General features: G+C 37.1%; 1 protein-coding gene and 1 long non-coding RNA gene across 2 annotated transcripts; both read left to right on the top strand.

The window, feature by feature from the left end:
• The first annotated feature begins 877 nt into the window (after positions 1-877).
• On the top strand, positions 878-1,381 carry LOC130994504 (ankyrin repeat-containing protein At5g02620-like). The gene has a single exon (XM_057919547.1). The coding sequence runs from the start codon at positions 878-880 to the stop codon at positions 1,379-1,381; it is 504 nt and encodes a 167-aa protein (XP_057775530.1).
• Positions 1,382-19,683: 18,302 nt separating this feature from the next.
• LOC130995136 (uncharacterized) lies at positions 19,684-22,503 on the top strand. The gene is made up of 4 exons (XR_009092064.1): positions 19,684-19,714; positions 19,804-20,165; positions 20,287-20,367; positions 22,487-22,503. It is a non-coding gene; the product is annotated as an uncharacterized LOC130995136 (long non-coding RNA).
• The last annotated feature ends 4,545 nt before the right edge of the window (positions 22,504-27,048 follow it).

The following is a 27,048-nucleotide window of genomic DNA, read 5'->3' as shown; positions in this document are numbered from 1 at the left end:
GAGATTTATTGTTAATGAAAATGAATTTTAATTTTGGAATATCCTTTATAATATTTTATAATTTAAACTCCATTATTTGATTCGTACATATTTAATCAAAAGAGATAATTATTGTAGAAATACTGATAATTAAAATGAAAATTTCAATCATACATTATCAATCGTAAATAGGAAATCTCTTAGTGGCTTTAGTTATGATACATAACTAATCTAAAATGGATTCACATTCGTACAAAATTAAATAATTGTAACCTGCCAAAATTAGGAAGCTTTACATAATATTTATCTTATATGTAATAGGAAAATGAATTTAATATGTACATGACATCTAAAATATCATTATTCAATATTTTCTCAAAATATAATTAGGGTTAGAAAATATATGAAGGTATCAGTAAGAACCACATCTTTTCATGAGAATTGAGAACAATGCACAAATACATAAAATACATGAATAAAAGATGGTAAAATCATGAATAATTAAAATACGTAAAATACATAAACAAGAGATTTAGATCATGTGTGTGTGTTATATTTAATTGTTCATGATCTGATCATCTCTTATTCGTATATGTAATTTATTTGTTTGTTCACACTTCTCAAATTTCACGAAAAAAAATATGATTTTCACCTTGTCCTTTACCTTGACATTATATGTTGAAGAATGAATAAAATAACATTTCTACAAAGACTAAAGTTTATTACTAGGAAAGTGAGTATCAAACTCACCTCAAGTGTCACTTAAGTAGGAAATTATGCAGAAAATTCTCTTCATGATCACTTCAAAAAATTGTCATTATATAAACATCTCCAGAATTCTTGACTGCCTCAACACCATCAACAACATAATCAAGAAATTAATATTCACAATCAAGCAATGGTTCGAGAAGTAATTAGAAAAAAGCTTTACGATGCAGCAACACTAGGTGATGCAACAACGTTTCAACAACTACTCCAAGAAGATCCATATCTTCTCGATGTAGTTTCATTTCCCGATTCAAGAAATCTCCTCCACATAGCAACAAGAAGCGGACATGCATCCATTGTTGAAGAGATATTAAGGATCAACCAACATCTAGCCTGGAGTTTGGATTCCCAAAAATCGTCGTCTCTTCACATCGCAGCAGCAAAATGGACAGTCGAAATCGCCTCAAAATTGCTAGCAATCGCCCCTCAGATGTGTTGGCTGCACGACTGCCACGGCATGAATCCAGTTCATATTGCCGCCATGAATGGGCATGTTGAGATCTTGGAAGAGTTCATTCGACACGACCGTTTGCCTGCAACGGAGAAGGTGGATCACAGACAGACCGTCTTGCATTTGTGTGTGAAACATGGTCAGCTTAGAGTATTGCACATAGAATCCGTGATTCTGCCCTAAGGATGTGCCACCGCATCCTCTCATACTCCCTCTTTGGAAAACTGGACAGTGGGAATGCAATGTCCAAAAAGGATCTTTACATCCTTTGGGCAATGCACAGCAAGGTGAAGCTCAAATTCGGAGCCTTCCTGATCGAGCATATAGAGTCCATCATCAGCAAACCCAATCAAAGGCTCTCATGCATCCAGTTCACCACCGCATTCGCCCAACTGATCGAGATCGAGGAAGAAAATACCCGGATCGAGGCAAAAAAGCTCAATATTGAGGCTTTGATTCGTATGAGAGACGTGATGATGGAGAGAGGTGTGCCCAAGTTCACCAACCCAGAGGAGAGAGAGGTTTCGGTGGCCGAAGGCCAAAGCCCTGCTATGGGCAAAGGAAAAGAGAAGGTGAAGGAATCGGAGTCAGAGGACGAAGAGAACCAGCTGGACAGGATTGAGTTCAGTATTGTGGAGACCCAGGTTGCGCTGGCTGCAACCCAAAATGCTCTTTTGGCCTTCTTCAAGCACCAGGGTTTCAGGTACCCACCTGCACCTGCCCCTTGAATTTTCACCCTCCCTAGGATGTTAGTTTTTTTTAAGTTGTTGTGTCTTTTGTCTTGTTTTGTTTTTTTGTGTTGTGTTGTTTATTTTTGTTGAGTCTGTCTGGCCAATGCTAAGGGAAGGGTAACCTTTTGCCTGCACCGGTGTTATGCCCAAAAGGCAACACACTTGGTGCAGGCACCCAAAGCATTGGCCACTTGTGTTTTCGTTAGTTCTTTTTGTTGGAGTCTGTTTGTTTTCCTTGACCCCCTCCACACACCTACTTTGCTCAAAGCAAAGTGTGTGGGGGGGGGGGGGCAAGGCTCTTGTTGTTTTTGTGCAGAGTAATCCTTGTTCTCACACCCTTTGCCTCAAGGCAAAGTGTGTGAGTGGGAGGGAAGACCCACTTTTTTTTTTTTTAGTTTTAGTAGAGTCTTAAGTCAGCATGTTATATTTTCGAGGTTGCTCATGTTTTGATGGTTTTTGAGTTCGATTATGTAAGTAGGACTTTTCCAAATTCTTGTGCCGTATGTAGTTGAGGACGATGGATAGGGTTGCGGGCATATTACCTTGTGAGGATTTGAGCTAAGCCACGCTGACTTATGCCCATAAGCAGCTCTTTCTTTCTTGTGTGAAATTGACATCTTGATTAGGGTGATGCTAGAACTTGCCTTGATTCTTAGTCAAACCCTGTGTACATAGTCTAGGTGCGTTAAATGATTTAGGCAATTCTTTCTTTAGCCCAAAAAGCCAAATTAAAGAACCCTACATCTATCACTTGTCAACCTTTTGAGCTTAATAATTCATTTGAATTCACTTATAAATTTGTCTAGATTTGAGCCGTCCTGGTCAAACTGAACTTAAGGGCAAAAGAAGGAAGATAGTGTAGTGGATCCTATGGGCAGGACTAGTGCAAAAATTGCAAAATGGGATATCTGATCCCAAAATAAAAAAATAGTCCGTAAAGAAAAAGAAAGAAAAAGAAAATAAAAAGAAAAAAAAATAAAAAGAAAAAAAAATAAAAAAATGAGAAGAAAAGAGTAATGGGAAATATGTGCTTAGGCCCGCAAGAATAGGCAAGGATTTTAAAAAAATATGGGAAATTTGTTGCCCAGAATGAAGTTCAGGATGACCTTAGCCTCGTGCCAAAAATTCTCACCTTATGCCTTAAGCCACGTTACAACCCATAAAAGACCTAATGAGATGCACTTAGAGCTTTGACTAAAGGGGGAGACAATAGAAGATAGACAAGCCTATGGTCAGAACCCAACAAGATGTCCAGAGTAAAAACACGAGCCTAAACACTTGAGAGAGAGAGTGAAAGGGGAGGAACATCCTCATGCCCAGAACCTGATCTTGACTCGACTGATGGCACGTTGTTTGCTTGATCTTGCTACTGGTCTTCTTTTTAATCATCATTGACTGTTGGACTAAGAAATATTAGCATGCTTTGTTGGTTGTGTTTTTGTTTTGTTTCCTGTTTCGTATGTGTCCGCTTTTGGGCAAAATTGTACGTGCACGCTTGAGGACAATCGTGTTTAAAGTGTGTGTGTGTGATGAGCCCAAGTTTGTGCTCTGTTTTAGGTCTAGATCGAGTCTTTTCCTTTTGTTTTGTGTTGTTTGGTCGCCTGGGAGGGTGTAGTTCTTTGGCAGGACCCGCTTATGGGCAAAAAGTGCTTTAGGGGTCAGAACTGCTGTCACCTTCCGTGAAAAAGGCATGTGCCGGAAGCAAGGGGGATTCGGAGGCAAAACCATCCCTTATGACCATAAATACCGCATGGAAGCTGACAGGCATGAGGAGGAGAACAGGGAAGGAAGTCAGAAGCACAGCAGACGGGCGAGGCAGGACTGTGGAGTAGGCGCTTGATATGGGCCGAAGGCGGCAGCATCCAAGAAGAGACCGATAAGGCTAAACCTCCGCCTTATCCCGAAGGAAAGAAATCTTCAAGATACTAGGTCTGAAAATGGATAGCATCTCCATGCCTTGCATGGATCCGGCCGCAACAACATGGGCTGGGCCTTTTGTTGCCCTAGTCGCGCCTATATATATACCCGAAGAGCTTTCAAAGCGGGGGGTGTTGAAGAACCGACTGTTGTGCATTTTGTTTACGATCTTTTGGAGTTCAAGCTTGCCCAGGCTGTGGGCGTAGTTCTAGGTTACTTCGCTTATGTTCTTTGCGGCACTTTTGGCCGTAAGCACTATTTTATTTCTTTAAGTATTTTCAGTTTGTTTTTAATCATGCCTGTTGCGTTTGTTGTTTACTTTATATCTGGCTAGTTGGTGGACGTCGCCAACCACCAAATAATTCCTGCAGAATTATCAAAACAAATTAGTATGATGATAAGCAGGGTCGATCCCACAGAGAGCAGGTAAAATCATTCAATTCCCTAAAATCTATAATTTTTGGTGATGCCACCACGCCTTAACTTGGGAGAAAATATTAATTAAACTAAGGAAACAAAATTAATCAAATAAAATACGCTTGAAGTAAATATATGAAAAAGGTAATTCGGCTCAAATAAATCCACTCTAATTCAACTCTGATCCTCGACGCAATAATTAATCAATCCCTATCAACCAACCAGTTATAGGATACCGTGAAACGCAACGGACGTACCCCAATTCCTACTTACTGTGTCGATAAACCGTTGGAGACGCCAGACCTGCTTATTTCCCTTATTAAAATATAACCTAGCTGGAAACGCCAGACCTAGATTTAATATTCTAATAGCATTAAGATGAAGGAACCCAATTTATACCAATTATCCTAGAGACGCTAGTAATAATTAATATACCAATTTATTCCCCCTACGAACACGGTAGTTGTATCACTAATTAGTCCAATTCCAACAATTACGGATTGGCAGAAACTAATTGACTGTAATCCAATTAAACTTAAGTTGATCAGGCTTAAATAAAATCAGAATTATCTTGGAACCTAGGAATTAATCGGAATCAATAGGAATCAATTTTAAACCAATTAGGTCTCACAGATCATTAAATTAGAGTTTCATTATTCTCGCCGAATTAAAGATTTAGCTACTCATGCTTAAAATAAAAATAATCAAATAAATAAAAATAAACATACTGAAATATGCGAATAAAGCTGAGAAATAAATTGCAAGAAATAAATCAAACTTGAATTAACCCAATACTCGGCTGCCTCCTTCGATTCCAATCCAGCCGCAAGCAATAATTAAAGGAACACGAACTAAAGCTAAGGAAAACTTATGGAATCAAATACTAAAACGTAAAGAGAAATTGCATAGAAGTAATTTGCATGAAAAAGTAAAAGTCAACTCCTAAAATTGAATCAACTATTGCGGCTGTAGTCTCAAAATTGTTGCAAAAGAGAGAATTAACCTTACTAAAAAAACTATGCATGCATGGAAAAATTCACAGAAAATCGTCCGAACACTGGAAGCAAAAATAAAAGTATGTGTAAAAACTAATCAAAAGTCAAACCTCATAATCCTTAGTCCACACATGCGGCTAGGTCTAATGCTAATAAAATAAGAGTCCTAATCTCATAAGAGTCCTAATCTCATAAAATACTATATGCGGCCCTTATGGAAACAAAATTAGGGAATTAAAATTCCCTTAAGCTACCGCCTATCATATCTACACGGGCTTCGGCCCTTAACTTAATTAATATCCAAAATAAAATAAAATTAAGAGTTTTGAGCTTTATAAAAATATAACAAGTAATTAAAAGTCCAATCTCTACTTTCTTCCATCTTCACGTCAAAACTCATCGCCAGCTCGTCTTTCTCCAATTTCTTCCAATTAGCAGCTCCTTCTCCAATTCTTCTCATTCCTGCGCCAAAATATAGCAAACCATGTAATATCACATGAAACCACAGCGAAACGCTCACTAAACTAGGTAGCTAAAATACACACATCAAATCCCCACACACTTAGATCATACTTGTCCTCAAGTATGAAATAAGAGAAGAATTAATGGTGAAATTCAGCCCCGAGAAGCAACTCCCTTCCTAGACACGAAGACTCTAGAAACGAAAGAACGGAAAACAGACACAACAAACACACGCAAGAACAGGAAAGTAAAAAGGGAAACGAGACAAGACACGACAAACCAAACGACTAGCCAAGCAACATCAAAGCACCAGAAATGCAACAGTCTATCAAATCGAATCATGCAATTCACCATCACTTCCCAACTCTCGAACTAAGAACATGAACCTCCAAAGTGTGTTTTCATTATCAATCTAGTCCAAATGGGGCAACAATGAGTGCAACTCTCACGCTCATTCAATCTCTCCATAAGATAAGGCAATTCTCACACAAAAAGAAACTCCAATTAGTCATGATATTTCGCAGTCACATTATGGCTCAAAGAGGTCTTTCTTCTTTGGTTGTAATGGGGCTAAGGACTATCAATGATGTAGGCAAGATCCTAGTGGTCCTAAGCTCAAACATTGAAGATCAAATATCGTGCATGCTCGAATCAAATCACACCCAGAGAATTCTAAACATATGAAGAGAAACTTCCAACTAAACTATGGGCAACAATCATCAAACAACTCAATGCATATACTAATTCAACCTTGGTGCAACCTTTATTTTCTCTTTTTTTTTTCTTTTTATGTTTTTCTCTTCTTTTTTTCTTTTTTTTCTTTTTCTTCTTTTTCTGCACCACTTCATTAAAACAACACAATCATGCAAAGAGTACATCAAAAACAATCTGCCTAACTGTCAACATCCTCCTCTGTTCGGCCAAACAGACCATCTGTCTAGGTTCAGAATTTAGTTTTAGCTCGGGTTCTGTTTGGGCAAACAAGCATCCTTATGCATCTTCCTCAAGAATTCAATTAGGATGTAATTCAATTCTAACATGCACAATAGGGCCAAAGAGAAAGTTGACATGAAAAACAGGCCTTGGCTATATATATATAGTGACTAATATGAACAATCACGGCAAGGCTCAAACATGGCTCACTAGGGGTTAGTGTATGGGTAGGAATTCAAAAGCAGGCCAAATGGCTACCCTAGTGCCTCTTATCATTCACCACATATGACACACTTAATATCACGACTTCATGGATAATTAAATCTCTCAAAACCAAGAATAGTAGAGAGTGCTCTACTCTATTAGGCTCAATACCTCACTTATGTGTAGTTTAGATTCACTCATCGCCCTTATTTTGTCATTCCAGACATCATTTAATAAAAACACACACTGTCAATCACAAGTTCTCAATTCTTAAGTAGAGAAAGATCAAGTTATCACACATATTCAAATCTAACAGCATGCTCCGACAACTGAACTTATCAATTACTTGGTCAGAAGACTCACAAAACTCAACATAAACTGACTCAACGAAACAAAGACTCAAAGTCGCCCCCCTCACACTTAGATTTTGCTTGCCCTCAAGCAAACAAAATAAAGTATAAGCAAAGGGCAACGAAAAACACAGAACAACACTCAAAACAGAAAAGCTAACACAAGAACAACAAAAATAAAAGGAAAAAATGAAGGGAATCACCGCGCGCGCTGCCGCCGCAGCTCATGTCTGATCGTGGCGCTCAGGTTGGCTATGCTCTCCTGCAATGCTGCTACGTGCCCGTCCATCCTCGCCAACTGCTGAAATAGAAGAAAGCTTTCAACACTTAGCCAAATTTTTACCACTCAACCTCAAAAATTCGAGCCTCTCTCATTCTTTTTTTTTTTAAATTGAAATAAAACGAAGCTTTAAAACTAATTAAAGAAGACTAAGAACTGAAAAGAAAACTAAACTAAAACGAGAATTAAAGAAAGGAAAGAACAAAACGGAAAATTAAAAAGGGAAAGAAAGTCGGGTTGCCTCCCGATAAGCGCCATTTTTTAACGTCGTCGGCTCGACTTCCAACTTTGCTCACGAAACCTTCAGAGGTAGGAGTGAAATTTCTTCCCCTTCTGCCACGGGTGATGTATCATAATACGGCTTCAATCGATGGCCATTGACGGTAAACGTCTTCGCCGTATCCAAACTGCGAATTTCAAATGCCCCGTTTGGGCAAACAGACTGTATAACGAAGGGGCCAATCCACTTCGTCTTCAATTTCCCGGGCATCAATCGCAGCTTTGACTGGAACAACAACACTCTTTGGCCGACTTCAAATGTCTTTCCTCGCAAGTTCTTGTCGTGCCACATCTTGGTGCGATCCTTATACCACATCGCGGTGTCATAAGCTTCAAGACGAAGCTCCTCCACACACTTATCTTTTAAGTCGGGTGGTTCCACATCAAAATGCAGACTTCTGTCGCATGGCTTCCGTTTGGGCAAACAGTCCGTATGTCCAGAACCTGCGAGTTTCGGGTCAACATGAAGAAATTTGTCCTGCACAGATTTAGTCTCAAGATGTTCTTGGACAAAAGGGTCAGTAACATTAGTGGCACAAACAGTTTTAATAGCATGGGGACTTTTCATGGTATCATCAATGTTGAAAGTAAACTTTTCTCCATGATAATCCAAACAAATAGTACCACTATAAACATCAATGATTGCCCTAGTGGTCCTTAAGAAAGGACGACCTAACAGAACACCAGCTGACTCCTTCGACTGCATACCACTCATTTTCACCACATAGAAATCAGCAGGATAAACAAAATTATTCACTTTCACAAGGACATTTTCAAGCAAACCTTCAGGGTGCACACATGATCCATCGGCTAACTGAATCACAACTTTAGTATCTACCAACTTCACACCATTTAAACTATTATAAACAGCTAAAGGCATGACATTAATAGAAGCTCCTAAATCACACATAGCATGTTCAATCTTGGTGTCACCTATGAAACATGGCAGAGAAAACATACCTGGATCCTTGCATTTAGGTGGCAACTCTTTTCGTATAACTGCTGACACGTTTTCGCCCATCACAATTTTTCCAGATTTCTTAGACTTTCCAGCGATAAAGTCCTTCAAAAACTTGCTCAGATGAGGGAGTTTGAGTGCTTGGAGGAATGAAAGATTAATCTCCAACTTCTCGAATATCTTCATGAAGTCATTGATCTCTTCCTCAGGCTTCTTCCTTGCTAACCTTCTTGGGAAAGGTACTGGTGGCACAAACTTAGGATCGCAAAGGCTCAGTATTGGTTCCTCCTTGGTCGAATCATCTTCAACACTTTCTCGTTCTGCCTCCCTTCCTTTCCGCACAGCTTCGGACTCTCCGTCCTGTTTGGGCAAACGAGACGTATTTCCAGATTGACCTCCAGTGAGCACTGGTTCTTCAGAATCGTTCTGTTTAGGCAAACAGTTGCTCTCGCCAGATTCGCCTTCTAGAACTTTTTCCATTTTCTTGATTGGTGGTTCATCCAATTCTTTGACACTTCTCAAGGTGATCAAGTTCACACTTTCTTGAGGATTCACTTGGACTTGCGATGGCAATTTGCCTTGATGGCCCTTGAGTTGATTCACGGACGTTGCGAGCTGAGACACTTGACGAGCCAACCCTTCTATCTGCACTTTTTGCTCTGCATGAGACTGTTGAAGCTGCAGCACATTGCCTTGCAAAAACTGTTGGTTGCCAATTAATTCCGCCATCATCTCCTCAAGAGATTTGCCTTGCTTTTCCGGAACGGGTTGAGGAGGCGGTGGGATTGGGTTTCCCATTCTCTGATGCGGCGGACGGTAGTTCTGCAGCTGCGGCTGCTGCATCAATTGTGGTTGCTTCTGGTCGGGATCACTCCATCGAAAGTTGGGATGATTTCTCCATGGTGCATTGTGGTTGTTTGAGTAGGGATCCCATTTGGGCAAATGGGGCAGTGGCGCGTCACAGCTGTAAAAATTGTGAGAAGAATTCGCTTGTGCTTGATATTCTTCCTCACCCCCGGTGCATTGCAAACTCGTGTGGCCAATACTTCCACACGCTCCACATGATTTCTCCATAGGTTGTCCAGAACTTGCCACTTTTTCCACCACAGTGCTCAACATGTTCTCTATCCTTCCCATCCTTTCTTCAAACTTATCCTCAAAGTGAGAGGAACTTGCTTGAGCAGCTTTCTTGAACAATTGCATACGTGGCTCCTCATATTCTCTTGTCGCTTCCACCAAGTGCTGAATCAACCTCTTAGCTTCACTCACAGTGTTCTGAGAAAATCCGCCTCCACTAGATGAATTCACCAAATTCTTAGTGTCAACGGTCATCCCTAAGTAGAAATATTGCAACAAGTCGCCCTCAGAAAACTTTTGGTTTGGGCAGCTGTCCACCAATCTCCTGAACCTGGTCCAATAAGCGCTTAATGACTCATCATACTCCTGCTTCGCTCCACTGATTTCCTTCTTTAGCGCATTCGTCTTGGTGGGAGGGAAAAAGTGCTCCAGGAATAGCTTTTTCATCTCCGCCCATGTAGTGATAGAATAAGCTGGAAGACTCGCGAACCAAGAGTTCGCCTCTGCTGTCATAGTGAAGGGAAAAGCCGCCAATCTAAAGTGCTCCTCTGTAACTCCAGTTGGGCGTTTCTGGACCTTGCAAATTTTTATGAATTCGCTCAAGAAATTGTACGGATCTTCTCCCTTCTTGCCATAGTACTTCGGGAGAACATTAAGCAGTCCAAGCTTAATCTCAATACCGGTAGCAGCTGCCGGCATCCGAATCGGAGTTGGGGGGTCATCAGCTTCGTGGCTGGAGAGATCGCACAGTCTGGGATCGTCCGCCATATCACTTTCAGTACTTGCAACCGAGATTGAGTCGGTTTCTTCTTCAAAGTCTGATTCTGTCTCTGAGTCGTGGTCTGTTTGGGCAAACAGAACCTCGTCAGCAGCTACAGCACCGGGCTTCTCCTCGATGAACTGTTCTGGTCGAATGGGAAGGTCAACCTGCGAATCCAGCAGATCCAGTAGCTTCCTCGCCTTCGCCTCCTTCCTTAGCTTCTTCGCGGTCTTCTCAAATTCACTATCGAAGAGGAGGTTTGGCTTGGACGATCTGCTCATAAACAAAGAAAATAAAAAAAGAAAAATAGACAAAGGGAAAAGAATTAATTAACACCGCTCCCCGGCAACGGCGCCAATTTGGTGGACGTCGCCAACCACCAAATAATTCCTGCAGAATTATCAAAACAAATTAGTATGATGATAAGCAGGGTCGATCCCACAGAGAGCAGGTAAAATCATTCAATTCCCTAAAATCTATAATTTTTGGTGATGCCACCACGCCTTAACTTGGGATAAAATATTAATTAAACTAAGGAAACAAAATTAATCAAATAAAATACGCTTGAAGTAAATATATGAAAAGGGTAATTCGACTCAAATAAATCCACTCTAATTCAACTCTGATCCTCGACGCAATAATTAATCAATCCCTATCAACCAACCAGTTATAGGATACCGTGAAACGCAACAGACGTACCCCAATTCCTACTTACTGTGTCGATAAACAGCTGGAGACGCCAGACCTGCTTATTTCCCTTATTAAAATATAACCTAGCTGGAAACGCCAGACCTAGATTTAATATTCTAATAGCATTAAGATGAAGGAACCCAATTTATACCAATTATCCTAGAGACGCTAGTAATAATTAATATACCAATTTATTCCCCCTACGAACACGGTAGTTGTATCACTAATTAGTCCAATTCCAACAATTACGGATTGGCAGGAACTAATTGACTGTAATCCAATTAAACTTAAGTTGATCAGGCTTAAATAAAATCAGAATTATCTTGGAACCTAGGAATTAATCGGAATCAATAGGAATCAATTTTAAACCAATTAGGTCTCACAGATCATTAAATTAGAGTTTCATTATTCTCGTCGAATTAAAGATTTAGCTACTCATGCTTAAAATAAAAATAATCAAATAAATAAAAATAAACATACTGAAATATGCGAATAAAGCTGAGAAATAAATTGCAAGAAATAAATCAAACTTGAATTAACCCAATACTCGGCTGCCTCCTTCGATTCCAATCCAGCCGCAAGCAATAATTAAAGGAACACGAACTAAAGCTAAGGAAAACTTATGGAATCAAATACTAAAACGTAAAGAGAAATTGCATAGAAGTAATTTGCATGAAAAAGTAAAAGTCAACTCCTAAAATTGAATCAAATATTGCGGCTGTAGTCTCAAAATTGTTGCAAAAGAGAGAATTAACCTTACTAAAAAAACTATGCATGCATGGAAAAATTCACAGAAAATCGTCCGAACACTGGAAGCAAAAATAAGAGTATGTGTAAAAACTAATCAAAAGTCAAACCTCATAATCCTTAGTCCACACATGCGGCTAGGTCTAATGCTAATAAAATAAGAGTCCTAATCTCATAAGAGTCCTAATCTCATAAAATACTATATGCGGCCCTTATGGAAACAAAATTAGGGAATTAAAATTCCCTTAAGCTACCGCCTATCATATCTACACGGGCTTCGGCCCTTAACTTAATTAATATCCAAAATAAAATAAAATTAAGAGTTTTGAGCTTTATAAAAATATAACAAGTAATTAAAAGCCCAATCTCTACTTTCTTCCATCTTCACGTCAAAACTCATCGCCAGCTCGTCTTTCTCCAATTTCTTCCAATTAGCAGCTCCTTCTCCAATTCTTCTCATTCCTGCGCCAAAATATAGCAAACCATGTAATATCACATGAAACCACAGCGAAACGCTCACTAAACTAGGTAGCTAAAATACACACATCACTAGTTTTATATTCTGATTTGGGCAAGATGATCTAAGCATGAACACTTAACTCGAGAGGTCTAATTTGGACATAATAATTGTACGAGCATATTCCCGATACACTAGGTTTGATTCCAATAAGGTTGTAACAACTTGGTTAATTAATTGATCACTAGTTAACTAGGGAGTTTTGGCCACAAGTAAACTTTGGGCAAAGGCGAGACACCATCGACCTCCAAAATAGTACAACGAGTGTTGGAGCCGTGACTGCGGTGAAATATCTGCGTAAGAGTCAAGTGGGTCTATCTAAATCTTAAAGCATTCTGGGCAAAGCACAACTAGCGATAGGCCATCGCAGAGAGCGTGGATGTTGCCCGGGGTAGTTGATTTCCATTAACTGAACCTTCTAAGGGATCATAAACTGAAAGGATAGATTGGGCAATGGGTTTTTGCGTGCGTGACGAGTGACAATAGGGGCGCAACAATTCTTATGCCTATAACCACTGGTATGCGAGTATAGTAATTTATCCTTGCACCAATGATCGAGTGCCTAGTTCATGTTTAGTTATTCAAACCCAAGTAAGGATTGTTTTGTTATTTGATTCATTTACCTTTGTTATTTCAGTTTAGTTGGAAACGCTGTTATGCTCATAAGCACGTTGTGGTCAGAACCCTTCAGAATACAAACCCTTTTTAGTGACACCCTTGCAGGAGGAGTTACTACTCAGTTCCCTGTGGATTCGACTCTGGACTTACCACTAGCTAGTCTAGTTGTGGGCACATGATATTTTATTTGTGCGAAGCTCAAACGATAGCTTCCTCAACCAGACCAACAACTTCACTCTGCAAGTGCTTACGGGTGCACTGCAAACCTATCTGTGTGCTTGCCGGGTGCACACAACCGAAACAACTGAAGATCCAATCTTCAGTACCAACACACCTGGTTGGATTTCTCACTCCTAGCACGAACTGGCACTAGGATCTCACGGAGTCAGAGTACCTTCCTGAACTCCTTTTCAACTCAAACACTCGATTCTATCGGTCGAAAGGAGGTTTGAAATCATGCCAACTAACTTCAAAGAACAAGTTCTTTAGATTTAGTTTTTGAAGGAATATTAAATTGAACTAATACTCTAATGCCCGATGATCGTTTCTTGGATTATTATTAATTCATCATACAACGATTAATCCCTAACATGCTCCTATGAATTTAACAGCTGCACATAGGTGTTAGGAATACTTACTTGAAAAGTGTATGCAGAGGCTGTTGATGATCGAATCAAATGACTCCAGTTCTGATATTCTGAACTGTATCCCACTCAGCTTTCACCGTTGGATGGACAACGAACTATGAAAGTCCCAAGCCAGAAAACTCCCACACGTTTCTGCGTCTCTCACAGCTCTCTCAAAACCCTAATTTTATCAGTGTGTATTTCTGTCACACCCCAATTCTTGAATGAATAAATATAATCGAGGTGCAACTAATTCATAGAAATAAACAAGGAACAACCTTGTAAAAATCCGAAATAGGATAGAAAGTCGGGCTATGCCCCTTTGGATCACAAGTTTTGTTTCATGTTTCTGACAACCAACATTCATTAGCATAAAACTAAAATTTCAAATTTAAGCTCGACATGAAGTCATCTTAAGTTGAGAAAACAAAAGATGTATAAGAGTAATTGCTACAGCGGAAGTCTAACATATGAATTTTAACTCTAGCCTCAGCTCCGTCCCGTCAGCACCAGCCAGCCAACCTGAAAACATTTGAAAGTATTTTTGGGCTAAGTACTAATGTACTTAGTGGGCATGCATTTTCATAAACATTTCATATTTTCGTAAGAGCAGTTTATCCAATTATACTTGACATGACTTAGAAGGTTTTAAAATGAAATAACTTCTAAGCATGTTAAAACATTTTTCATTTGTGCGCACATGTCACACTCCCTTTCCGTTACTCGCTGTGATCCCGGACCTTTTAGCCACCGACGGATCCATATCTCCCGCTTTACTTGATCTGAGGGCGTAACCCAGTCAAGTTCCCATTTGGGACCCAATGCTCCGGAACACATCCCGTCGAGCACCCTTATAACGCCTCATACATGATTAGTGCCCGAATGGAGATCAACCCACCGAGTCAGCTAATAGGTGTACACAATTCTCAAACAACGTGTTAGGTCATAAGAGAACCTCGATCGATTAACTTATGCGAGCCTTAAACAGAGCAGAGTGCACAAAATATTTTATTGGATAAACAGTTTTCATTACATTAAATAAACAATTTGCATTTCATTGAAACATTTAGAGCTTAATAACTCAATCATACTTTGTACATTTGGAAAGTAAGCCCACCTGTATAGGCAAAGCCTGTCGTTTAACCTTATCTCTGATTCGGAATAGCAGTGCTAATCCTTCTGATGCTCAAAGCCTACAAGAAATCTATTCTCAATAGGTCTCCTTGAATCTAATCTTAAGTCATGGTGTAGTGCTTAATATTCTATGATTCACTTAGCCGGGTTTTCAAAATTTAATGAATAAATAATTGAAAACATTTCTCTTGAGTTAAGAACACCAACAATATTCTTACTCGACTTTCTTTAATAATTGGAATTATAATGAAAACCAATTTAAATCATGAGTACTTTTATTTGCAAAAATGCATATGCAAATGCATGTCATGCTTAGCATATAATAAGTAATCACTTAAAATATGTACATAATAATAATATAGTATTATTATGCAAATCTTCTTTAAAATAATTAATCAAACTAATTAAGTCTAATTAATTAAATTATGGGCTACCCAAAATAATTAAATGTAAAGGCCAACTTCTTAAAAATTCGCAGCCCACAAAAATAAATAAACAAAGGCCCGAATACTTTAAATAAACCCAGCCCATGATTTAAATAACAACTGCAGCCCAACAAATTAAATAAAAATGGCCCAACTGTCTCGGCCCATATAAGTAAATAATCCGGCCCAAAATAAAGAAATAAATCGGCCCAAATGAGAACCCATCACCCAAACCCAACTTTCAAGCCCAACAACACAAACCTACATTTCTTCTTCCTCAAACTCACGCCGCTCCATCACACACACGCATAACATATCTCACTCTCTCCCTCTTCACGCCAAACTCGCCTCTCTCTCTGCTCCCTCGAATTTCCGCCGCCGTGGCTCCTCCTCCGGCGACTGGTCGCCGCCCGTCGACTCACCACATCATCTTCCTCTCTCCTTTACTTCGGTTCCGCTAGAAATCCACCACCGCGGTTCTACCTCCGGCGATAGCAGCCACAGCCGCCACCGCTCCTCCCTCTCTATCTCTGAATCAGTCCGGCGACAACACAAGCCACCATCACCGACACTCCCTCGTTCCCGGCGAGGAGCGCCGCCTGCTTCCTCGGCTCTCCCTTCACTCTCTCTCATCTCCTTCTACCCTTCGCAACGTCAAGGCGCTGCTGCCCCCCTGCAACTGCCCTAGGTTCCCAAAATCAGACGCCACCCTTTCCTGTCTATACCACTCAGTTTTCCGGCGACAGTATAGCTACCAGGCCACTGCCGCCGTTCTCTCATCCCTCTGCTCAACTCCGGTCGATAGCAGCAGCCAATCAGCTGCCACTATCGCCGCCGTCTGCTGGCCCGACAACCCACTCGGACTAAAACAGGACACGCGCAACATGAAACCAAGATTTCTCCAATTTGTTGTATTCAAAACAGGGAGCAAGATTTGATTTTTCTTTGCTTTTGATTATCTAGATTCATGGCTTTGTTTGAAAATATAGAATATTAGATGAATTCTCTTATTCATTCTATGCACACGAATATATATACACACATGAGTGAATGAGTTGCTCCCATTTGATTGAGTGTGTTTGGTTAGTGCTCTGTGAAACAAGAAGAGATGTGCTTGAATGAAAAGTAAAATAAAGTTGAGATAAACCTTATAGTGTTCTGTGTAGGAACGAATGGTTAGTGAATCTGATGTTGTTGAACTTCTGGAGATAGAGATGTGCATTGAATTTCTTCCTTGCGAGAAAGAGATTGTGAAAGATTTTGTGAAATAAGGTGGGAATAAATTGATTTGAGCATAGGATATGGCTTTGCGGACAAGAGTGAGCATAGGATATGGCTTTGTGGGTGGAAAGAGTGAGTGTAAAGTGGGTGGAAAGAGTGGGTGTAGGTGGGTGTGAATGAATTAAAGTTGCAGGGAAAGTGTTCGTGGGTGGAAAATAAAGAGTGTGAGTGGAAATAGGTGGGTGGGTGGAAGACAAAAGTAAGGTGTGAGTGGAAATAGGTGGGAGTAGTGGGAGGAATAAAATAATAAAATAAAAAGTCTTCAGGGTTGTACTATGAAAACTGTAATAATTCTTCAGTGTTTGCTTAAATAAAAGCTCGTGAAAATGCTTTGAATGCTAAATTAAATAAATATGCAATGCATATAAATTCAATAACTACATTTACAAATGTTTTTGTAAATCATTTTTGTTGGAATTAAAAATAAATTCATTTTCTTTATATCCGGCGTGAATCATCTTACTTCTAAGTTCGAAAATAAATTCTAAACTTAATATAATTGGGCGGGGTGTTACAATTTCCTGAGAGCTGACAGCTGTATTTAAATAATAAAATACAGAGATGGGGCGCAGGTTTAGGGTGAGGGACGATTTCCAGCTCTTTCTGGGCTAGGAGACTTTGGGCCAGTCCAGGGACCAAATACAAGGAATAAAGATGGGCCTCAAATAAACTAATTATCTATGGTCAGCCCAGACCATAATTAATTTATAAATATTAGTTCATTCCACTAGAGAACCAATATTGACTTACCCCTTTATTGCCGGTGATGAGTCGGGGCTTGTATTTAGACTTATTAAATCCCCGTATTTAAAATATCCGACATCCATTAATTAATTAGAGCTCTGACAGCTTAAATTAATTAATCTCTTTGTAATCCTTAAGCAGTACCACTCAAACCTTATTATTGCGCCTGAACTTAATCAACCTGCAGGGTTTAGCGCAATAAACATTATTGAGCTCCTTAAGGGGATGTCATTATCCTATATCGGATACGAGTACTAATACAGATAATCAAATATCATATATTAACCGCTATCACCCAAGATACAGAGTACTCAAGTTACTATATAACTCTCACTCATAGTAAATCAAAGTGATACACGAATTAACATATATATTTGAAATCTTATTAGTATTAAGATTATATTAAGTCACCGAGATCTTGATTCTTCACTTAAGTCAGATAGAAGAATACATCTCATTGTGGTCCTATCAATACGTTATGACGTACCAGTATAGACAAGTAGTCAAGACAAACTACTTCCATCTATACCGCAGCCTAAAACGATGACTAGTCCTAAAGTCATCTCGGCTGTGATCATATTATATCTCTTAAGGTTAATCCAATTATATGGTCTTCTGTGATCTACAACACACCATATAATATACTTATATAGAGATAGAGAACATACATATGCAATCATGAACACAAACAGATAGGAGATAAAAACAGTGAACACAGGAATAATTGTATACAAGCATAAAATGTTAATTCTTGCCTTCAGTATACAAATCCAACAGTTTTGACCTAGGCTTCTGGGTAAACAAAGGTTTGCCTAAGGTCTAAGAGAATATATGTAATCAGCAGTGACTGATTTTTGGCTCTGGTATTCTCTTCCTCGATTCAAGCTTTGGAGAGGTTAAGCTTTTGGCTGAGAAACAATTTTGGCAGAGTTTCAGCTTATGTCGTTGAATCGGTGAAGATTGAAGTGATCCTCGAGCGCTATTTATAAGAGAGGTCTTGAATAGATCCGTTGGCGGAGAAGGTCTTCAAGATTTCTTCCGTTGGAGAGCATTTTGAATTTGGGCTGAGGCTTCAATCTTCGAGGTTCCTTGTTTGGTGAGAACGGCTATGTTGAAGAGCAGGAGATGCGACGTCTCTGATAAAGTAGCCACAAAATAGGAATGACCTCTGCAGAGAAAGGATGATCCTGAGATCTCTGCATTTAATGCGGCTGTACTTTCGGAGTACGTGACTTTCTTTGAACGTTGGAGGTTCAGTCTGAGGAGGAATGTTTAACTGATACTTGACTTGAGTATCAGTCCGCTGAATCCACGTGGCACGCATTAAGTAATCAGTTCATGACTGATTCTTCAACTGATTCTTCAGTTGGCAACTTCAGTCTTCAGTCCTACGTACTTCAGTCTTCAGTCTTCAGAACAACAAACTAAACTAGAAAACAACTCTAACACTTGAGTTCGAACAGTTCTAGTCTATTACAATCAAAGCCTATGGATTTTGGTATCATCAAAATAAGGATTAGGATATTCCATTAAGTTCCCAACAACGTCAAACAATAAAAGGGACAAAAACGCTTCTAGTGGAAATTGAACCACAATCAATCGGCTACTCACCAAGCATTTAAACAACTGCCCCAACCGATAAATCATTAACTACAGGCAATTACACAATCTATACTTCTATTAATGCACAGTTTTTCGCTGAATTTTTTTCCCGCCAAGAGCAGCTTTCTATAATCTAATGGGTATCTCAAAAAAATTTATCTGCTGGATAATCTATATCTATTTTATTATCTATAGCCAGGAGAGTTTTGGCAAAAAAACGCAGTGAATCTAAAGTGAGGAAAGTGTTTACAGCTGTTGACACCACTTTATTCACTCTTTCTTCCCCTTTTTTCACGCAAAAAAAAAGAGAAGGTGTCAGACATCATTTAAGTCTCCTCATTTCTTTCTCATGCTTTCATTTTTTTTTTCTTCTCAACAATGCTTCAAAATTTCTCTACGTCTTATCTTCATTCTCTCTCTAAGAAATTCTCGACTTTTTTTTCTCAAAATTTCTCTCCCACCCTCCTCCGACACCAAGATAACGTGAAGGCTAATATTGCAGCGACTCATCTTTGCTAGCAAGCAACTCGAAGACGGCCGGACCCTTGCCGTCTGCATTTGCATTTGCATTTTTTTTATATGTTTAGGATTTTTCTTTTTTGTGAAAATCATAGAAACGCGCACACACGCGAGCCTTAAACTCTCCCCCAGTTTTTTTTCTTTCTATAACTGCCGCCGCCGTCGCCTAAGACCGGCGAGTCTCGCCGGCTGAAGCTGCCGCTGACCGCCGCCATCTGACGCCGCCATTGCTGCTGCCTGAAGCCGGCTGGTCCGTGAGTTTTCTTTTCTGTTCAATTTTTTCTGCCAATACCTACTATATTTTGGATTTTATATGTTACCCACACAAAGTTATTTCAGATTTGTTTGAATTTATCGCTGAGATGCAACCAGATCTGAGGAAGAACAAAATATAGGTAATATTGAATAGAAATCGAAGAAGGGGAAGAGAAGAAACGATGAAGAGTTAAAATGCAAAGGTTTCAGTGAAATGGATTCCCGTTTTCTCCCTTTGTTTCTTCATTATTGGCATGGTTTTCACCAGCAATACGTGTTTTTACCGAGAATTATTGATTTTTTTCCCTAAAACTTTGGGGGATTTAGCTGTAATTTATACCGTTTGTTTTTATTTTTTGTCTTGCTTTGAATTTGCAGATTTTGTGGTTCGTTGGAATCGAATAATCAGCTCATAACTCAACAAAGAATTATGAGCAACATTATTGGTATCTAGAATTTTCTATCTGGAATTTGTTGAGCAGCTTTCCTTCTTATTTATTTTAAATCTGTATGGATTTTACATAAGCATTTTATGGTGCCTGAAACTGAAAATTTGTGTTTTCGAAGTTATCTGTGTCGAATGAGGCTGTTTCTAGAAGTGTGAAGTCGGTGTTCAAAGCTTGGGAGCAGCGGCTTAACTCTTCAGAGGTACTCCATGATTTGCTGAGTTTTGGTTATTGATATGTTTTTCCTTGAATTGAAGATATGAGTTCATGTTTAAGCGGTGAAATATGTTTGATTTTTCTTTGGCATGTTTTTCTTTTCCCTGCATTAGTAGCACGTAGTATGGATTAACAAGGTGTTAGTCGATATGAATTTGCTTGATTTCTTATATTCAATAGTTTATGTCTTATAGATCGAATTGAGTCATGTATATGGCAGGATGTATATAGTTTATGTCTATTATCACCAACAAGCATGTGTTTGTAGTGAGAATTATTGATTTTTCTATTAAAACTCTGGGGATTTAGCTATAATTTATACCGTGTGTTTTGATTTTTGATCTTGGTTTTAATTTGCAGATTTTGTGGTTTGTTGGAATCGAATAGTCAGCTCATAACTCAACAAAGAAAGGATGAAGAGCTGCAGATTGTTTTTGAGGATTGCAATACTAAGAAAAAGGTTGGATTTATATTCATGATTTTTTTTGGAATTTTCTGTTTTGTAGATTTCGTTTTTAGGGTTAGATGCAAATTGGATTACTACTTCTTTTTAGAATTTCAAGAGGAAAAAAATATATACTATAAGTTTTTTCTTTTTATTTTCTTTTCTGGCGGTAATAAACATGCACTTTTACCTCTTGGTGTGTCATATTTGATGGTTAGTTATGAGGTTTTTGTGTGTTTGATGGTCTATTTGAGCTTATATTCGTTTATGGTCAAGAACTTGTTACTTGCTTGTATTTGAATGAATTTTCAGAAATAATGAAGCAGAATTTGGAAGAATTGACTGAAATAAAAGTTGTAGTTCGTCTCGATAGGAGTTCGTGAGCGCAAACGGATCATAAATCGGGGTTCGGACGAGGGAGAACGAGCCAAAACAAAATCACTGCGCAAAGCTGTCAGGAGTTCTGTTTCGTCACGCGGCCGCGCGAGTCGCCGTTTTTCCGCCCAAAATTCGTTTTTTTAGTGATTTTGGGTATTTTTGAGAGCTACAAGACCTAGGACATATAAATACTCCCCAAGAACTTATTCTCAAAAACCTTTTATCATCTTTTATCATATTTTACTTTTCCTGAGAGCTGAGAGTGACGGAGAACGGAGCGAGAGCAAGAACTGAAGATTCTCAATTCTACTACGGTTTTTCTTGTGGATGTTTATTTGTTTTATTGAGAATTGTATTTTAGTTCGTATGTCTATGTGTGGTTAGAATCCTTTTTTTCCCAGGGTTTAGGGAGTAAACATAGTTTGAATTTCTGACTGTTTGATTCAAGTAATTGGATTGTTATTCCTTTCTATGTTCTTGTTTTAATTGTTTGCTTTATTGATTGGCCACCAATTTAGCATAATCATAGGTTTTAATTTGAGATCGGGAGATGATAATTATTACCTGAACTAAGAACATAAAACACATATATTTAATTCTAAAGGGAATTGATATTTGTGAGGGCGTTAATCCTATGAGCTTTTAGGAGTTGCATGTTAGAAGTGCGATCCGGGGACGGTAGCCTTGCATGTAATCAACGGTTTGTATGCCACGGGAGTGGGTATGGACTAGCTTAGAGATTGTCTTAGGAATCGTTTTATTAATTGAATTGAACATGTTAGTTAGGAGAATCTGTTGAAACCTTTGCCTTGGGAAATCTTGTCTTATCTGTTTCTCTGTTTCACAGCTTGATTTATTTTGTTTCCTGTTATTTATTTATTTAGTTTTAAAAACAAAACTCTTATTTTCGTTTGTCCAGATAGAGTAGAATAATTTAGGATAGGAATTGATTAATTCAGTCTCTGTGGAATACGACCTTGCTTGCTACTATACACAATTGCACCCGTACACTTGCGGCGTGTTAAATAAAATAGCGAACAAGGTTATATTCGTGCTCAAATATGCAGCTTTGCATTTTTCTTTTCTTTCTTTATTTTTTCTGCAACAACCAGATTCGAGGAAAGAATAAAATACTGGTATACTATATTATTAAATTTTCTTTGCATATGTATAGTAGTTGATTTTCTGAATTTAAATTAATTTTTTATCCTGCGAGTTTCCTTAGCTTCGATGGCATTGAGGGTATTTGATTCAATTTTTTGCTTTGTTTGTGTGGATGCAGAATGACAACCAATTTTTTCCAAAGCACGAACTGCAGGCTGGAGGCAACGGAGAGAAGGCCCATTTTTGTTACTTTTTCTCATATATTTTCTTTTAGTTTTTTCAGAATCTGTGAATGATCTTTAGAGAAGAACTGGAGAGATCTCCTAATATCTGTTCCAAGATAAAAGTTTTAATTTTTGTCTTTTTTTAAATGGTTATTTGCTCTTATTTCGTGTGTATGTCTTTTTGATCTAAATATCTAATATATGTATTTCATATTATGCAACTGTTAATTTGTCGACAAAGCTTGAATATGATGGATGTGGTGTCACATTTTATTAGTTTGTCGTGTATGTTATTTTTTACGTTTGACTACAAAGCTTACGTTTCACAATTCTTTTAGGCGAGGATATTTCTATTCTTTGCATCATGCCAATATTCTAGGTTCCAACTTCAAGATATATTGTTTACTTCTTAAAAAATAGTACTCCCTCCGTTTATGAAATGAGTATTCATATTTTCTTTTTCGTCCGTCCACGAAATGAGTACCCATTTTTCGTTTTGGCAAGTGTACCTCACACATCTTTTTAATTAATACACTCAAGAAGTGGGACCCTTAAACTATTCACACTATACTTCATGCATTTCTTAAAACTCGTGTCGTCCACAAATGGATACTCATTTCGTGGACGGAGGGAGTAATACTCATGTATTTTCTTAAGTTGGGTGAAAGGCTGTGATAGTAATTTGCTAGCTTAGCTTTGAGGCCCGTACCCAGTATATATTGGTGACATGAACATGGTACTTTCAATAGTAATTTTTCTAAAAATATTTTAAAAATAATAGATAAAATAATTGATTCAATAGTAATTTTTCTAAAAAAATATTTTAAAATTAAAAGATAAAATAATTGAATATACTAGCATACATATAATTGTGGGATATTGGATCTCATCTCAGAAGAATTGTATAGAGTATCATCTTATTTTTGTGTTTATTATTATTTTTGTTAGGAAAATAAATAAGATCATCTTTACATTGCTGAAAACTGTCGAATATATTGCACTGTATGCAAATGAGATCAATACAGAATCCAAATCAAGAAAATACAATGTTATTTATTTATTTATTTTTAATTGTAAGATGTATATGAATATCATTATATATTTGAAATAATGCATTAAAATTTTACATTGGGCCTTTGATTGTATAAATATAATAAATCGTGTGCGTGTGTATATATATCTATCTGATATTTTTTTTTAGTTAAATGTTAAATTTATATAATAATGTCAATTATACTATATGCAATTACACTATGGGCATGTTGTTTGTTAGGAAAGTAATGTGAATTGAGATTGTTATTCCCAAGAAAATGATTCCTAATAGATTCATTATCCAGTGGTTGAAAATACCAAATCTAATTGTTAAGATTATGAATTTGTATCATTAAATAAATATAATCTATCAAGAGTGAAAATTTAAAATGTCATATTCCTTAAGTTATATGTGAAAAATGCCCTCTTTTATAAACATAAACATTCTATGTCATATTCTTTAAATACCTTTTGATTTGATAGGTTTGCTTGGTTTTTTATGAAAGTCTTACACATTTGACTGATTTGACAACTATCAGTCATAAAAGTCAACAATTTAACAACGATATTGGTTTTCTGTGAAAGTCAATATAAAAATTAAATTGTAATTTAATCTTCATAATAAATTTCTCTAATTAATTTTATAGTTACAACAAAGTACATTATTAAGGTTAATTATATGATATATAATTCTAAAATTAAATTCATTTTTTTTCCTTACATAATAATAATAATAATAATAATAATAATAATAATAATAATAATAATAATAATAATAATAATAATAATAATAATAATAATAATAATAATAATAATAATAATGTACAACATAAAATATGATTTATAGTTGTAAAAAATTAAATTAAGATTTTCATAATAAAGTATGATTCATAGTTCTAAGAGTTAAATTATAATTTGCTTAAAATAAATTATGAACTAATTAATCAATTAAATAATAATAATAATAATAATAATAATAATAATAATAATAATAATAATAATAATAATAATAATAATAATAATAATAATAATAATAATAATAATAAGAATAATAATAATAATAATAATAATAATAATAATTCTAAGAATTAAATTATGATTTTCTTAAAATAATTCATGAATGAATTAATCAATAATAATAACAATAATATTGAATAATAGTAAGTAATTTACCTTTTATAAAATAATACAAATAATATTGAATACTCCTGACAATGAGGAAAAAGAATAACAAAGAAAAGTCAGGAATAAGAATCTTGGAAAGTTGCACTACTTTCCTTATTTTCAGGATTCTTATTACTTACCCTGTTTGACAAAAATTTAATCAAACACATGAATTTAATATTTTGGAATCAGATTACTTTCTTAGGACATAATTTGTGCCAAACAAACAGGCCCTATATATTTTTGTGTAATTAGGCACTATTTAATTTATAGTTAATTCGTAATAATTGTATATAGTCACATACATACAAAAAAGGGATCAAGAGTTGTAGATTGTCTTCGAGGATTACAATTTTACTCCCTTGGTCCCTCTATAAGTGGTTTAAAATTTTTCGACACAAAAATTAAGGAGAATATAAATTGGTTAAAAGTGGTGGAGCCTACACTTTTTGAAGGGTTAAATTTTGAGTGGATTTTGAAAATAGCCACTTTTATATAGTAAAAATAAATTTTACCCACTAATATAAAAACTTAAAAAAATACCCACATTTACCATTTTACCCTTGCATATAAAATTTTTACAAATACCCACGAATTCACAACCAGTGAATTCACAACCAAAATTAAAACTCGAATTCACAACTGAATAACAAGTATTGGTTGTGAATTCAAGTTTTAAAGTTTGAATTCACAACTATAAATAGTGTTAGTTGTGAATTCGCGTGAATTCACAACCCACACTATTTCAAGTTGAGAATTCACAACCGATAAAACTTGAATTCACAACCAACACTATTTCAATTGTGAATTCACAACCAACACCGATAATTCAGTTGTGAATTCAAGAACATTTGTACAAAAATGCGTGATTTTCATCAATTTCTTCGTTACTTATATTTTTTTCGATTAAATTCAAATTGAATTCAACTAAAGTCTCCATCCCAATCATTCTCATCTCTCTCTCATCATCAACAATCAACTCTCCCCCAATTCTCCCTCTCTCTCACAATCGAAAATTAGGTTTTAATTGAATTGAAATTAGGTTTTAATTTTAATTGAATCAACAACAGCAGTTGTTATGCTGGAGATTGGCGACGAGGTTGAAGCGCAGCTGGTCACGGAGGAGGATCACGTCGCCGGCTGATTTACAGAGAGAGAGAGAGAGAAATCGAGATCCGGCGAGCGCTGCAGACTGCGCGGGCGATGCAGATCCGGGGCGGCGCGGCGGAGGCCAGGCTCCGCTGGACGCGATCGGAAGCAGAAATCGAGAGAGAGTGAAGTCCTACGGCGGAGGAGACGGGCGCCAGAGCCAGGGAGACGGGGGAGTACACGGCGGAGAGGACGAAGGGGGCGGCCGACGCCGCTGCACAGAAGGCCGTAGAGACTAAGGATGCGACGGCGGAGAAGAGAGAGAAGAGAGAGAGCGTGCAGAGAGAGAGAGAGAAGAGAGCGGGTAGAGAGAGAGAGAAGAGAGGGAGAGAGAGAAATGAGAGAATGAAAGGAAATTAGGGTTTGCCCATTTATATAGAAGGGTAATTTAGTCCATTCAACAAAAAAGTGGGTAAAATTTATTTTTGTTATAAGAAAGTGGGTACTTTGATATATTAGCACTTAAATTTTTCTATATATAAAAATAGACCACTTATAGTAGAACAGCCCAAAAAAGAATACAGACCACTTTTAGTGGAACGAAAGGAGCAATATATTAATTCTGATTGTTTTATAAATATATATTTTTCTAGAGAATTAGATAACAATTTGCGTCACTTTGATTTTTTATTGTTATAAAACAAAAATTGTTTTTCGTAATAAAATATTCATACAGATAACGAGATCTTCTATTCATAATAGAATAAATATTGTTATATTAGTGATTGTGTTAGAAAAGTTTTGTTGTACATATGAGAAAAAAAAATCGATACTTAACTATAAGTATTTTGAAGCTTGGTTGTTGTAACTTGGACCTTAAGGTTCATATTCGGGTGCCAGAATAAATATATATGAGCTTAATTAGGCTCATATATTCAATACAATACTTCTGAATGTAATTTAAATTATCAATTTTATATTATGTAATGTAAATTATCAATTTTGTTTAATTTCTCTATATTATATTTTACTATACATTATAATATTTCTCTGTAAATTATCAATTTTTTTTTAGAATCCTATAGTACTTCTATTATACATTATAAATACGTAAATTATCGGACCGTTAATACTAGTACTTATATATTCGCGGGCCCAAATCAACCTCCTCCGTTAATAATGTGGACGGATCCAAAATTTTTTTATTACGGGGGCACAAAGTGAAATTGAT

The sequence above is a fragment of the Salvia miltiorrhiza genome, chromosome 7 (assembly GCF_028751815.1).
Source record: "Salvia miltiorrhiza cultivar Shanhuang (shh) chromosome 7, IMPLAD_Smil_shh, whole genome shotgun sequence".
Taxonomy (NCBI): Eukaryota; Viridiplantae; Streptophyta; class Magnoliopsida; order Lamiales; family Lamiaceae; genus Salvia; species Salvia miltiorrhiza.
Note: the sequence above shows the minus strand (reverse complement) of the source record. Positions and strands in the feature narration are given on the sequence as shown.